At 40.3% G+C, this 14,092-nt stretch overlaps 1 protein-coding gene across 1 annotated transcript; it reads right to left on the bottom strand.

Annotated features, from left to right (window-relative positions):
* Nucleotides 1-1,607: 1,607 nt before the first annotated feature.
* tmed1b (transmembrane p24 trafficking protein 1b) lies at nucleotides 1,608-8,213 on the bottom strand. Its single transcript, XM_084372835.1, has 5 exons — nucleotides 7,787-8,213; nucleotides 5,410-5,507; nucleotides 5,134-5,323; nucleotides 2,807-2,974; nucleotides 1,608-2,688 (listed from the first exon to the last, which is right to left on the bottom strand). Exons 1-5 carry the CDS (start codon nucleotides 8,036-8,038, stop codon nucleotides 2,638-2,640), a joined length of 759 nt encoding a protein of 252 aa, XP_084228961.1. The 5' UTR covers nucleotides 8,039-8,213; the 3' UTR covers nucleotides 1,608-2,637.
* Nucleotides 8,214-14,092: the final 5,879 nt, after the last annotated feature.

Here is a 14,092-nt window from a genome sequence, read left to right as displayed (position 1 = left end):
CTCCTCTGTTCTGGAGATCTTTCCTTTCTCTGTTGTGCCTGTCAGCTGTGGGAGTTACTGATGCATTATGATCAGAAACTGGCTGGAAAAATCTTTTCACGGTCTTCTTTTCATGGTCTTCTCACACAGGCGACCTCCACAAGTCCCCTCTCGTCCCAACCACTGGTGAAGGAAACTCAGGTGTCGAGCACTCCCACTTGGACTCACTTGCACTCGGCTTAAGAGGTTCAGATGTACCACAGAGTTTCCGTAGCTGTTTCCTGAAACTGTCGATGCTTTGTTTTTATCGGACATTTAGGGAATTACAAGATTAAGAAATAATTGGGATCAATTCTGACATATGGTTATGGCTGGACTAAAGCTGATAGCCTGTATGATCTTACTGCAAATAAATGAAATAAGACAAAAGTACTGATAACCTCTGTACATACACACGTTATTACATCTGTAAAGCGACCTTGGGTTCCATGAAAGGCGCTATGTGTATTAAATGTATTATTATTATTATTACTACATACAGGTATGTTGTTAACCTTAACCATGTTTAATAAAGACTGTAGATCAAAGATCACTCCCTCACATTATAAGAACTACTGATACAATACCTCCCTTAAAATGTTTGTCAAACTCGAGTCCTGCCTGGATTAGCCGACTGGGAGACTCGGATCACGGGATTGTTGGTGTTGTTAAAATCAGACTCTTGAGGTACAATGTAGCTAGGGGCTAGACTGTTAGCATGCTAACTTCAGTAGGTATCCCACCAATGCAATACGTTAAAGTCAAAACTGTTCTTTCTTCATATACTGTTGATAATTCAAGTGGGTTTTTTATGTTTTAAATGGAAACTCTTACATATTGCACCTTTAAGATTGAAGAACCTCTTTTACACTACTGCTGCATCTTTTTTATATACTGCTTAATACTGTATAATGTGCAGAACATAAACTGTGCACATACCACAAACTATTAAATTTAGGTCAAGCTCCTCTCTGGCACCTTGTCATCTTACACGGTTCGAACAAGCACAAAAACATCAATGTTGTAACTTGGTAATTTTAAGTAATTCAGTGTTTGTCAGATTACTACATACTACATGTTACTACGTACCAACAAGTGCAGTTCATTCATGCTGATTCTTTATGGATCTGACCAAATTTTAGCTGATATCAGCTCCATGTCTGACAATGTCAAAGTTGTTTTTGTTAAGGTCAGACATTAGGGGGAGCTACATCAGCAGAAATAAAGTGTCTATCCATGTTTGGTCTCCCGATTGTGGCTCTAAAAAAAGTAATCTAAAAGATACAACAATAAACAGGGCATTAAACATGGTTGGTTTTGGTTTAAAGTTGTGCCAAATGACAGCAGATATGAGTTAACAGCACCGAGGTTTGTCATAACTCACAAGTAACAGAAAGCTGCATTTGAGAGACAAACCGTTGTGATGGAGTCAGAACTCTGATTAAATTTAACTGGAATTAGTCAGTGCGTGTTTTTGACAGAAAAGTGAATATGAGCTTCGTATGTGCACAGAACACATTTAAAACGATGATGTTTTTTTTTTTACCAGTTTTTATTTTACAAAGAAAAATCACCTCAAACCAAGAATCTCGTGTGTAAAAAAAAAATGCATTTATTAATATCAATAACTCCCATGAAAACCTGATTTTGTATTATTCTGTAGCACATGTAATGCAAATCTGTCCTTATAAAAAACAAAAACAAACCAAACACTCAGCGGCTGACTGAGCAGAATCAAAATGTCACATTCTGTTAACACAAACATACATCTGGATGAAAAAAAAAAGCAAGTTTGTTCGTGTATAAGACAGAACCAAAACCAGAAACATACAAACACATTTAACAGTCAGTATGTTCACACTGAATATTTGTACTTATTACATATTTGTCTGAGTACTGACACATGAACATTATTGGCAATCGTACTGGAAAATCATCCCTCTGTCCTACTCTACATTCTTATTTGTCAACATGTCAGCTTGGACTTGAACTGGCACAATAAAATAAATCAGTAATGTCACAGCTGTAACTGAGGAAACACCTGCTCTGATGGATCAAATCACAGATATCATGAAAAGACTGTTAACTGTCAGGAAGGACACATACGCCAACAACACTATTGCACATTGTCATCCATTGTAAACTGGCAACTAGGAGTTGTGTGGATCGGCTACTGAGTCGTGTCATATTACCCACCTTTAAACTTTAGTGAGGTCATTCTCAATTTAAACGAAGTATTCCAAACGCCTCTCGACGGTTTCAGAAACGTAGCACGTCAGTTATACTACAACACTTATTGTTCTGTCTATGTAGGCAGTGCCTTTCAAAAGATATTTCCTCACTGGTTTGTGGGAAGATTTGACATTAAAGGCACTAAATGAAATGAAACGACTTCAACTTCCTCAATCTGTTCCTCATCTGTTTACCCTTTGAGGTCCACTTAGATTTAATTATTGCTCACAAACTGATGTAAAACAACATTTTAAGAGTAAAAAGAAAAAGATCCATTAAATTGAATTTGAACGCCGGAGTGGATGCAGACAATATTAAAAATAATGGATCATAATCTGAACGGGTAGCCAGCTCAACACCTTGATTATTCTGTTTCCCAGGCTGCCTCTATGTGCAGACCCTCCGCTTATCTTCGAACAGCTTACGAACAGTGTAGACCTGCGGGAGAAATAAAGACCGACATCAAACTGTGTGACAGATTACCAATATTAACACTCATTCCTGAAATGTTTGCCCGTTGAATCCCCATATTGTGCTGTGTCAGTGCTCCATTTACCTGTGTTAGGGCCACACACAGCATCACCAGCACACTGGCGCAGGACCAGAACGAGACCCTCCACAGGTTGTCTTCCAGAAGGTTTCGGTCCCGCGCCTCAAACGCCCGCAGCACCGTCTGCATCTGCCGGCTGCGCTCCAGGCGTTTGTGCAGAGAGTCCATGGACTCCTGAGGACAGAGTGATGACAGATGAGGGATTTAAAATAGCTGATGGCGTACACTGAGTTTTAAATTGATGTTGGACCCAGTGTCACATATTTTGGTGTATAAATGAGCAGTAGGCAGAGCCCGACTGATTTATCGGCCAATTTTGGCCTTTCAAAGATATATCTGCTATGTGTTGTCCGATGGCACAGAGGTAAATAACAATGAAATGTATTGCTCTGTACTGTAAATGTGTTTGATTAACACATTTGATGAACCATGTGTGTCTATCAGCCCAATTTTTTATTTATCGGTATAAGCATCTACCCCAAAAAACTGAGTATTGGTCAGGCTCGACTAATAAGTACTAAAGGTTTTGGAAATGGTCCTGTGGGTTGCCTCAGCTGGCAGCCCGCCACATGGACTGTAATGTGCTGCAACTTCATCCGTGTATTTCCTCTCTGTCATGTTTAAAAGAAGTGCGATTTTCCATGATGAAGTTACTGTAAATGGAGTCTGTTGGATTTACCGATAGCGAAAGTGGCTTTTTCTGGATTTTACTCTTAAAAAAAAACAAGCACGTTTAGTGGATGTACTTCCTCAATAGTTACAACGCAGCCACTGTTGCAGCTGCCCACTCAGACGATCTATCGGACCAATGCCAAAAGTGTTTGTACTTTTTAGTCATCTTCACACAAGATATGTAAAGCAGGGCCCAGGTTTGAAAGTACTGGGATTCCCCTTCAACACATCCTCTGTTGGGCACAGTGGCTATTATTGGCTGCCTGACACAAAATACCCAGAACAGAATTTAGCAGATGTGTTTTCTGTCTAAATATTCATTTTGTGCTAAACCAATATATTATAACTGCCCATCTGATTCACAGAGCAGCTTACGTCTCCAGCTGGTGTTAGCCAGAGATGAAATGTAATTAGGTATATTTACTTAAGTACTGTACCTAATTACAATTTTGAGGTACTTGTACTTTACTTGAGGATTTCCATTTTCTGCTACTTTATACTTCCAATATACAAATATTGTACTTTTACTTCACTACACTTATTTGATAACTTTAGTTACTAGTTATTTTGCAGATTGCAGTCTGCATCAGAGCAGAGGCACAGCAAACGGTTTTATAGTTTTCTATTTTATCAGCAATCAGATTAGAAAAATATCAGATACAATAACTGGCCAGGTCAATAATCAGTCGAGCCATAGTATACAGTGTTCATGTAAATACATGTATAATTTACTTTTACCTTCAACACTTAAGTATAGTCGATATCAGATACTTTAAGATTTTTAATAAAGTACTATTCATATGTGTGACTTTCACCTTAACAATGTAATATTTTAAGACCATATCTCTACTTTGACTCAAGCATGACTTTTGAGTACTTCTTACTACACTGGTGTTGGCAGCATTGAAAGAAGTCACGTACTAGTTAAAGGTTAAGGTCACCGTTATTCTCCATTTTCCATATTGTCAGCAGATCCAATGAAAAGACCAAAACCACAAAAACCACAAGTGCGTTGGTCTGTCTTTCAAAACATCCCCACTTCCTTATCCGTTGAACAGTTTCTCAGAAGGCTTAATATACTGCAGGATGTTCTAATACTCCAAAATATGATTTCTTTAAAATCATTTCGAAATACTTGGAGAGAGAATCACTGGGGTGTCGGTGCTTAAAACTGGTATCTTTGGATGCATGGCTTGTACCGCACTTTGTTAATTGGAATGACACATATTTGTAACACTCTCTATGTTTTGTTTTTTTAATCTGTTTGTAATTACTTGTTTTATCTTGTGCTGCTGCCGTCTTGGCCAGGACTCCCTTGAAAAAGAGATTTTTCATCTCAATGGGATTGATCCTAGTTAAATAAAAGGTAAAAAGATCAAGAATGAATGCTGAAAATAATCATCTAGCAGACTGTTTTGAAGATATAATTAATAGTATTTGCTCCGGGGGCAAACACAAATATAATCAAGAGGAAAAGTTGTCTTCATTCTATTCCTGTTTGATTAAAACATAAAAAATCTGACCTGGGTTGCACTCACACAACAAACCTGCTACATCTATCTCTCCTCTTCTCGCCTGGATGTTGTGTAGACATTAGTTGAGCTCATTTGTGCCAACAACAGAGGTTTATTACAACCTCACCCCAAAAACAAGCATCTCACCCGGATGTCCTCCAGCTTGTACTCCAGAAGGCTCCCATCAGGCTCCTCTAATCCCGCCCACTCTTCATCTCCGCCCACGTCTCCTCCTTGGCCCTCGATGATAATCTCAAAGAACACCATCTTCTCTGAGAAGCGGCTGAAGCTGTTGTCAAAGCAGATTTGATAGTCTCCCTCCTGAGTCGGCTCCACCCTTGAAAAACAGGAAGTGAAGTCAAAGATAAAAGAACAGGTCCAACACTACTGGGGCAGAAACATGAAGCGTGACGTAGCACTTACACATGGACTCCGTCGGAGCGCCGAGTCTCGATGATGACTCGGATGCCTTCTGGAGAGAGGATGGTGAAGTCCACATCCATACCAGCGCCCGCTATCACCTGGACGTGCACACACACATACATACACACACACACTGAGCAACAAGCTCACAAATGATAAAGTCAACCATTTTCTGCAATTTGCTTTTTTAGACAGTGAAAGTTGGGATAAAGACGGGAAGCACTGTATGTGAAGAGAGACACTTATATGGAGTGAGTCTCAACCAGGCGACGAGGACATTTTCAGAGAGCCTACATGGGCCTTTCATGAGAGAGCCTGCTGTCATCGCCTGGAACGAGACTCTCCCACTAAACAAACAAACTGCTGATGGCAGAACTTAACATGGCTTCACATAGATCATTTACATGGTGTCGCACAGTTTAGAGATTAGTAGAGCTGAAATGATTAGTCAAATAATTAATCAGCAACAATTCTGGTAAGTGATTAATCACTGAAGTACTTTTTTTTGCCAGAATGTCCAAATTTGACTAACTCCAGCGTATCTAATTTGAGTATAAGCTCATCTTTTATTGGACCTCTGTGGTAGTCCATTTAATCTCTTCGGGTTTTGGACGGAACAAGCAATCTGAAGGCATCCCTTGAGCTCTGGGACATCGTGATGCTAATTTTTAATTCGTAATGTAGATGGACAATAAGAATATCAGCCTCAGCCTGCGAGTGGCAAAAACAAGCATGTTTAGTGGATGTACTTCCTCAATAGTTACAACGCAGCCACTGTTGCAGCTGCCCACTCAGACGATCTATCGGACCAATGCCAAAAGTGTTTGTACTTTTTAGTCATCTTCACACAAGAAATGTAAAGCAGGGCCCAGGTTTGAAAGTACTGGGATTCCCCTTCAACACATCCTCTGTTGGGCACAGTGGCTATTATTGGCTGCCTGACACAAAATACTCGTCAGAACAGAATTTAGCAGATGTGTTTTCTGTCTAAATATTCATTTTGTGCTAAACCAATATATTATAACTGCCCATCTGATTCACAGAGCAGCTTACGTCTCCAGCTGGTGTTAGCCAGAGATGAAATGTTATTAAGTATATTTACTCAATTACTGTACTTAAGTACAATTTTGAGGTACTTGTACTTTACTTGAGTATTTCTATTTTCTGCTACTTTATATACACTTCCACTCCACTTCATTTTGGAGGCAAATATTTTACTTCACTACATTTATTTGATAACTTCAGTTACTAGTTACTTTACAGATTGCAGAGCTAAGATTCAGAGCTAAAGTAGTGCATTTTAAAATGTATTTAGGACTGAATGATGTAGCGATTATTTTGACAGATATTGTGATTGCAATGTGGGTCACAATTTTAGTGGGAGATGTAGTTTTTCAATTTCACTCTCAATGTAAACACACACACACACACACACACACACATATATATATATATATATATATATATATAGAATATATGGATTAACTGTTCAGTCCTTCTGCTGATTGCACATTGGCAATCATTTTTATTAGTTGCAGCCCAGGCCGATATTTCCCTCTGCAGTCAGAGCTCCTGGTGCTCCGAGGCAGCTGCTCACTGATGAGTGTGCAGATCCGCGCTGTGACTGATGCAACAGTAACCCGGGGATTCCACTGGTTGCATTTACGTTGCGGAACGGCTCCGCTACGGTTTTTGCCAGGCGCCTGACCTTTGAATGGTTAAATCTGGCACTTGAATCACTGTCAGACAACAGACATGTTATATGAGGGTCTGTCCCCGCTCGGTCCTTCTGTGCGCCGGGACCAGGACCTGTTCAGGAACATCCTGCCGGATGACCCGAGGCTGCCAGGACCTGAGCCTTTCACACATCAGTTACTGTACACCGATCATTTACGGTGACTCACGCACTATGAGGAACGTGTGGCCTATTATCTCACTTCCTGTGGTAATTTTGTTATCGCTGATCTTTCTAAGTGAGTAGCTCTTCATCTATCTCGGGAAGCATCTCATTTAGTGCAATCTTACGCAAAACTTGCTAGATAAAGTTTGACTTGACGTTGTGGATTTTTTTTACCAGTGTATCGCCGTTTGAGGAAAATGTGAGCTTCAATGGGAGCTTGGTCACGTTAGCTCCCACGACATGAAGTGAACAGAGGAGTGCTGATATGATCTTACAGCTGCAGTTTTAATGTTGAACTGTAAAAGTATGCATTGCGCAGAGGACTCGCAGCATGTCAGCTAGCTAATGGAGTAACGGTTGTGGTGACTGCTAGCCAACACTACCGTCTGCCTGTATCGCTGCTGTGAGCCTTTAACAGGTAGTATGTACGTGTGAACACAGTTGGTGCTTATGTCTGCTGACTACACACGCAGTTACCTGATATTCGACCTCCATCGTACCATTCTTCGCTGCAGTTTGGAAGAAACACTCGGATCTTCCGGCTGGCAGCAGAAACGTGAACTCGCTGTCCAGGCTCTGTCCGAAACAGCTCACAGAGCCTAGACACCACCCGAACACCACAGCGAGGACAAACAGCCGTCCTCTGCCCCCCTCAATCCTCCAAGCAAGCTCCATGGTGAAGATATTCCCAAACACAGGGCTATCTAAGTTCAGCCATCTCCTTCGCATCCCTCTTCCGCAGCAGAACTTTGCGGTGCTGTGATTGGATGGAGGCAACGGAACGAGGGCAAAGCCGCGGACCAATCAGAGGAGGAAGAGTAGCAATGTTTGTCCAATCACTGCAGGCCTGAGGTTTTCACTCAGGACCATCCAAACCGCTGCAGCTACTGTGTGACCCTGCGCTATGTCCTGTCATGATAATGATCAACGTTATTTATAAAGCACGTTCCCTCACATGTTTCTTCTTTAAATGTTAATTAATCATTCACTCATATTCTTTTTTTAAAAAGTAGACATACTAATAACTTTTGGGTTGCCAGTTTGTGAAAAATCTTGCTGCCTGCTGGCAGATTTAAAGATTAAAGTGTGCTCATTGGTTGCGAGTACTACTGCACATGTGAAAAAAAGGCCTTTTGAGGTGCCAGAAGAAGCTTTATGTAATCTGATAATTATCCTCCAGTGATGTCACTCAGTGGCTAAGTTGCATTGTGGGTAATGTAGGCACCAGATTTTGAAAAGGTCCACTGAACCCAAAAAAAGGTCACCTTTATACCAATACGCATTCTTCTTCTTTTTCAAAACCTGGTGCCTACATTAGCCGGAGTGCAACTTAGCCACATCACTGGGGGGTAGCTATCAGATTGCATGCAGCTTTCTCTGGAGCCACAGAAGGTTTTATACTACTTTTCCACAGATGCACTAGTACTCCCCAAGACCTGCAAGCACACTTTTATATGTAAAATTGGTGGAGTTACCCTTTAACTGTGCAGCTAGATCTTTGGTAGTTACAGAGCATCTGGGCAGAAACAGTTTTAAGTGTTAAACTTTGCCATTTTCTGTTTTCGAGGTCAACTACAGTACATCGAAAAAAATACAGGAATAGAAGGCAAGGCAAGTTTATTTGTATAGCACAATACAGACACAAGGCAACTCAAAGTGCTTTACAGGGCCATACAATTACATTAAAATACAATAAAAATTGCATTTAAAATACATTTAAAACAAGTAGGAAGAAATCAAGAAACAAAACATTAAAACAAGCTAAGAAATAGGAAATTAAGTTAAAGTAGAATAGGTTTAAAAGAGACAAGACTAAAGAATAAAAGTCACAGTGTATTCCAAAGCCTTAAAATTGCTTCAGTGAAAGGCAGCGGCAAACAGAAAGGTCTTCAGCCTTGATTTAAAAGAGGTGAGAGTTGGAGCAGACCTGCAGTTTTCTGGGAGTTTGTTCCAGATATGTGGCGTATAATAACTGAATGCTGCTTCTCCACGTTTAGTTTTGACTGTAGGGACTGAAGCAGACTTGAACCTGACGACCTCAGAGGTCTGGATGGTTCATAACGTAGCAGTAGATCAGAAATGTATTTTGGCCCTAAACCACAAAGTGTCTTATAAACCAACAGTGGGATTTTGAAATGTATTGACAGACAGGAAGCCAGCGTAAAGTCAGCTGAAGATACGTGCATGTACAAGTTTTTACAACTTCAGCTGAGACATAAATCCTTTAATCCTTGATATTCTTAGTAATTACTAAGTCATTACTTTGTAATTGTCATAGTGTGGCTCCTGAAAGGCCATGACTACACCAAGATTTCTCGCTTGGCTTGTAGTCTTCAGCAATACAGATTGAAGCTGAGCAGAAACTGTTAGTCATTCATTCTGTGCTCATAAATATTTCAGTTGTCATGGCTTGTTGGGAGACGCCTGAGAGAAGACACATGTTAACGATGTGGAGTCATCCAGTCTGAAACTTTTTTGAAGAACCCTGCTGGCCAAATATCAAGGCAGCAGCAGGAGGAAGATTTCAAATGCTTTATTATGTCTTGCAGGTTTTTGTCATTGATTGTATCAAATAGTGTCATGATATTTGAGTTGGTTTTAGGTGGACACATGGACAACACACCTCCTGTACCTGGCACGGTGGCACTGACCGCTTGTCTAATTTTCTCAATTTTGGCAGTGAGGAAGGATATAAAATCATTACACGCCCTGGTAGATAGATGTTCAGAGGCTACTGGCACAGGAGGGTTTGTTAGCCTGTCAACAGTAGCAAACAGGACACGTGCATTATTATTGTTTTTGGTGATAATGTCTGAGAAGGACAGCCATGACTTTTTCACTTTTAAATTAAAGATGTAAAGTCTCTCTTTTAAATGTCAAAATGAACCTGGAGATTTGTTTTTCGCCACCTGCGCTCTGCTTTTCGACATTCCTTTTTTCCCCCATTTTTGATCAGTGTGGCATTTCTCCAAGGAGATTTTTTCTTATTGGAAACCACCTTCACTTTAGTGGGTGCAATGGCATCAATAACATCTGTAATAATAGAACTGAAATGGTCTGCAAGGTCATTGACAGAGAACCTGGACAGGGGAGGTGTGGAAGAGAAAGCCTCAATGAATATGTCACTGGTGTTTTCAGTGACGTAGCGTTTTGAGACGACCTCAGTTTGAACATTTGTGTACACAGACATATAACTCTCAAAGAAAACACAGTGATGATCAGAGAGAGCAAAACCAGATCCACAAGAACCTTAGAAATGATCAGACCCTTGGAGACAGTCCAAAGTTATCAAGGACACAACACAGTTCTTTAGTCCCTCTGTCCTCAGGTTTGTCAACACGGATGTTAAAGTCACCAACAATTAATACACAATCAAAGATTCAAACATTAATGATATGAGCTTTGTGGCCTGGACCCGGCACATATCAGTTCGAGTTAGTTGTATTTTCTACCCAGACAGGATTTGGCTGTGCCGTCATCAGATTGTGACATTGAGACAGAGGATGATTCTGACGAAGAGTGGAGGCCCCTTCCCGTCGAGACTGGAGGGCACTCCCCTTGGGTGGCCAAAGATCCTCCTGGCTTCGAGCTCTTCTATGTTCAAAACTTACCTCCAGAGTGCCGTCTTATTGTTTGTTTTGGTTTGTCTCGCCTCTTGTCATTGACAAGCAACTGATGTGTGATGCACAGAGTAAAATATGTTGGAGGTAGACAATCGTACCTCTGACTTGTTAAGGCAAGATCCATCTGCCTCGAAGAGATGTCTGCGTTCCCAGACAATGTTAAAATTGTCATCACCTCATCGGACAGTCGATAGAGGGCCACTGACAAACACCACAGTATCAAGTGATCTGACTTTGCTCAACAGATCAATACAGTCTTGTTTCAATACCTCAGACTGTTGCTTCACGACATCAAAGGCTCCTGTGTGTAAAATGAGAGATTTCGCCATTGGTGGTTCAGCAACGATGTCCAGAATTCCTTCTGAGATGTCAGAGACCATATCGACATAGCGGGCCAAACAGTCGCATCACAAATCTCAGGGCGCTGGGCTCTGCCTGTTACTCATTCTCACATACCTGAGTGAAACAATTTATCTTTCGGTCTTGTGCCAAGAGTGTTCCAGCAATAAATAATATTCCTTGATTTATTACCTGGTGCACAGTCCTCCTGCTTCGTCGTACCATTTTTGGGGCTAATTAGCCGTGTATTAGTAGGTTCTTGTCTGCTGTTCTGATTCTGTCGAAGAGCGGTGTCGTTCCCACATAGTCTGTTCACGTCCACATTTACGTCTATCCGGTGGACCTTGGTTTCCAGTACAGCAATTTGTCCACGGTAAAGGGAGGCACTAGTTAGCTTTAGCTGCTAACAGGCTTGTGCTAAATGGTAGGCCACGTTCAGAGTTCAGAAAAAAATGTTGAAATAAGGCAGCAGCCTACTTTATCTTCAATTAATTATAATGCCAGTGGTTTCTAAATATCCAGGAGTCACTGCTTGTAATCTCTCAGTGAGGAAAAAAGAATAACAGTGGAAAAAATGGAAGCAGAAGCGAGAGCAAGCAGAAAGGCGTCTGCACCCGAGCAGATACAGGAAGCAAGTAGAATAATAATTATATCAATAATATCAATATTTATGGTTGGTTGTGGGTGACAGGTTTAAACCAAGATTATGTTCATTAATAGTGATATCAATAATAATATGGTCAAAATGATCAACAACAACAGCATCAGTAATGATTCTAATTAAATTGTGTTAAATAAAATGAATGTTAATTTCTAACAATAACTTGGTTTAGACCATGAGTTCTGGGGGCATAGTTACCAATGATGACATTACAATCTTGACTCACGTGTAATTGTCATATGAATGAAAATCCAACTTCAAAGAAAAACTTCCAACCAGTTTAGGGTCTGCAGGTTGTTACTGGGGGAGCCCATGACTTTAGTATTTCTAAAATGCCCCTTGTCCTTTTCACGTCAAAATCAGGTTAAAGTGTTACTCCTACCTTCAAGCTTAACAGTTGAAAACAGCAGCTGATGAAATAATATACTTAGTAATCAAACACCAAAGGATGTTAATAGTCATAAGAGTTAATTTGACACTCTAAATTGCTGTGTACTGTCCTGTAGCTACACTGTTAGTATCACACTCTGGTTACTATGGATCCATTAAATCCGTGCAACATGTCACAGCAGGACAGACACAGCTGCAAGTAAGAAACTTATGGATGAGTAGGGTTTATTCAGGCGTCACCTGGCAAGCATTGACAATAACGGTAAATATAACAATGCTTGCTAAATAGTTAACCTAAAACATATCTCTCATTTTTCATACAGTAGCTAGCTTTTTAGTTAAACAGTTGTTGTTGTTGTAAGTCAATGTGAAGCGATCGGCATGTTTGCTTTGTTACTCATGTTTGTTGCATGAGTAACCTCAGACTGTAATTTGTGGTTAACTATAGAAATAATACACATCAGTAACCACAGGGCCGCAAGGTTGTCAGTTGTTGGTTTAACCTGCTTTTATCAGCCCGCAGCCTTTTTCCACAGCAGATCTTTTGATGTGTCATAGTGGGGAAAACCACAGCTGTAACATTAACGATGGCTCGGTTCTGTTCACGTGACTCAACAAGTCATGACAGTGCGACAGTGTGCCTATAGTTTACTTCCAAAAAAGCAAAAAATTAAAATAAATCAATAATAAAATAAAGCAATAAATCAACAACATGACTGATTTGATTTTTGTGTGTTCGTACTAATATTAGAAATCAGGAGCCTTATCAATATTTGCTGAAGACATACAGATACATTAGACTCATGATTTAGATTTAGATTATATTATAAATGGGCAACAATGAAAAAGGGAAATATTAAGAAAATATGAAACACAGAGACCAGAGCAGCCGTGTGAAATCATCAAAGAATACAGAGCGATGTTGTCTGGCAAAAGGAAATAGATAATGGTTCAACAGGAAGGCGAGATGAAAATGTATGAATGCAAATGAAAAAATTAAAAGAGCCAGTAAAATGGGGGACCATGTAAACTATTTCATGTATTATTCACACAGTAGCAGTCACTTCTGGGCTTCCATACATGTGCAGGTCTACCTCTCTGTCTCTCTCAAGAAGTGCATTTAACAAGCAACAACCACAGTGGCCCGCCAAGACCATAGACTTCCGTCTGTCCTCCCTGAGTCTTTATCTCCTCTAAACACCACTCTGTGTGTGGGTGTGTGTGTGTGTGTGTCAGTAAAAGTGTATGCAGTGTAGTTTCACCATATGGAGTCTGTCACGACAAACTGCCCCCTCCCACAACAAAGAAAAAACCCTAGATTGGTTTCAAATTGCTCTGAGCTTTGAGTTCGAGTTTTGCTCTGAATAAAGTGCAGTCATCTCTTTTTCTAACTCAAACATTTTATTGGAAGAGAAAGACATAGATTTCTTAGATAAAACGAGGAAAATGAAAGTATTTCTCAGAATGTTTGGGTCAGAGTCATGTGAAGTTAAAAGAAGAACCATAATGTGACTAAATCTGAGCTGTCCACACTTTTGTAAGGTGGAATTACTTTGGTGGGATGTTGTAAGCAAAACAAATCAGGCAAAAGCACATTGTACCAAAAAAGAGAACTCATAAATGTATTGATGAATCACCCATAATAGAAACTATGTTGTAAAAAAGGGAAGAGGGCATTAGGACTTAAAGGGACAGTTGGCCACAAAATATGTTCTGTCGTGCTATTTATCTGTCTAGATTATTGTGGTGTGAGTTGCCGAGCTTTGGAGT

This window comes from Pagrus pagrus (genome assembly GCF_965226575.1).
Source record: "Pagrus pagrus genome assembly, chromosome: 2".
Taxonomy (NCBI): domain Eukaryota; kingdom Metazoa; phylum Chordata; class Actinopteri; order Spariformes; family Sparidae; genus Pagrus; species Pagrus pagrus.
This window is presented reverse-complemented; position numbering and strand designations above follow the sequence as displayed.

Coding starts and splice junctions, on each gene's coding strand:
- tmed1b (XM_084372835.1), bottom strand. CDS start 8,038: ATGCGAAGGAGATGGCTGAACTTAGATAGCCCTGTGTTTGGGAATATC. Junction 5,324..5,409: donor CGCTCCGACGGAGTCCATGT/GTAAGTGCTACG, acceptor CTGTTTTTCAAG/GGTGGAGCCGACTCAGGAGG. Junction 2,975..5,133: donor ACAAGCTGGAGGACATCCGG/GTGAGATGCTTG, acceptor CTCTGTCCTCAG/GAGTCCATGGACTCTCTGCA.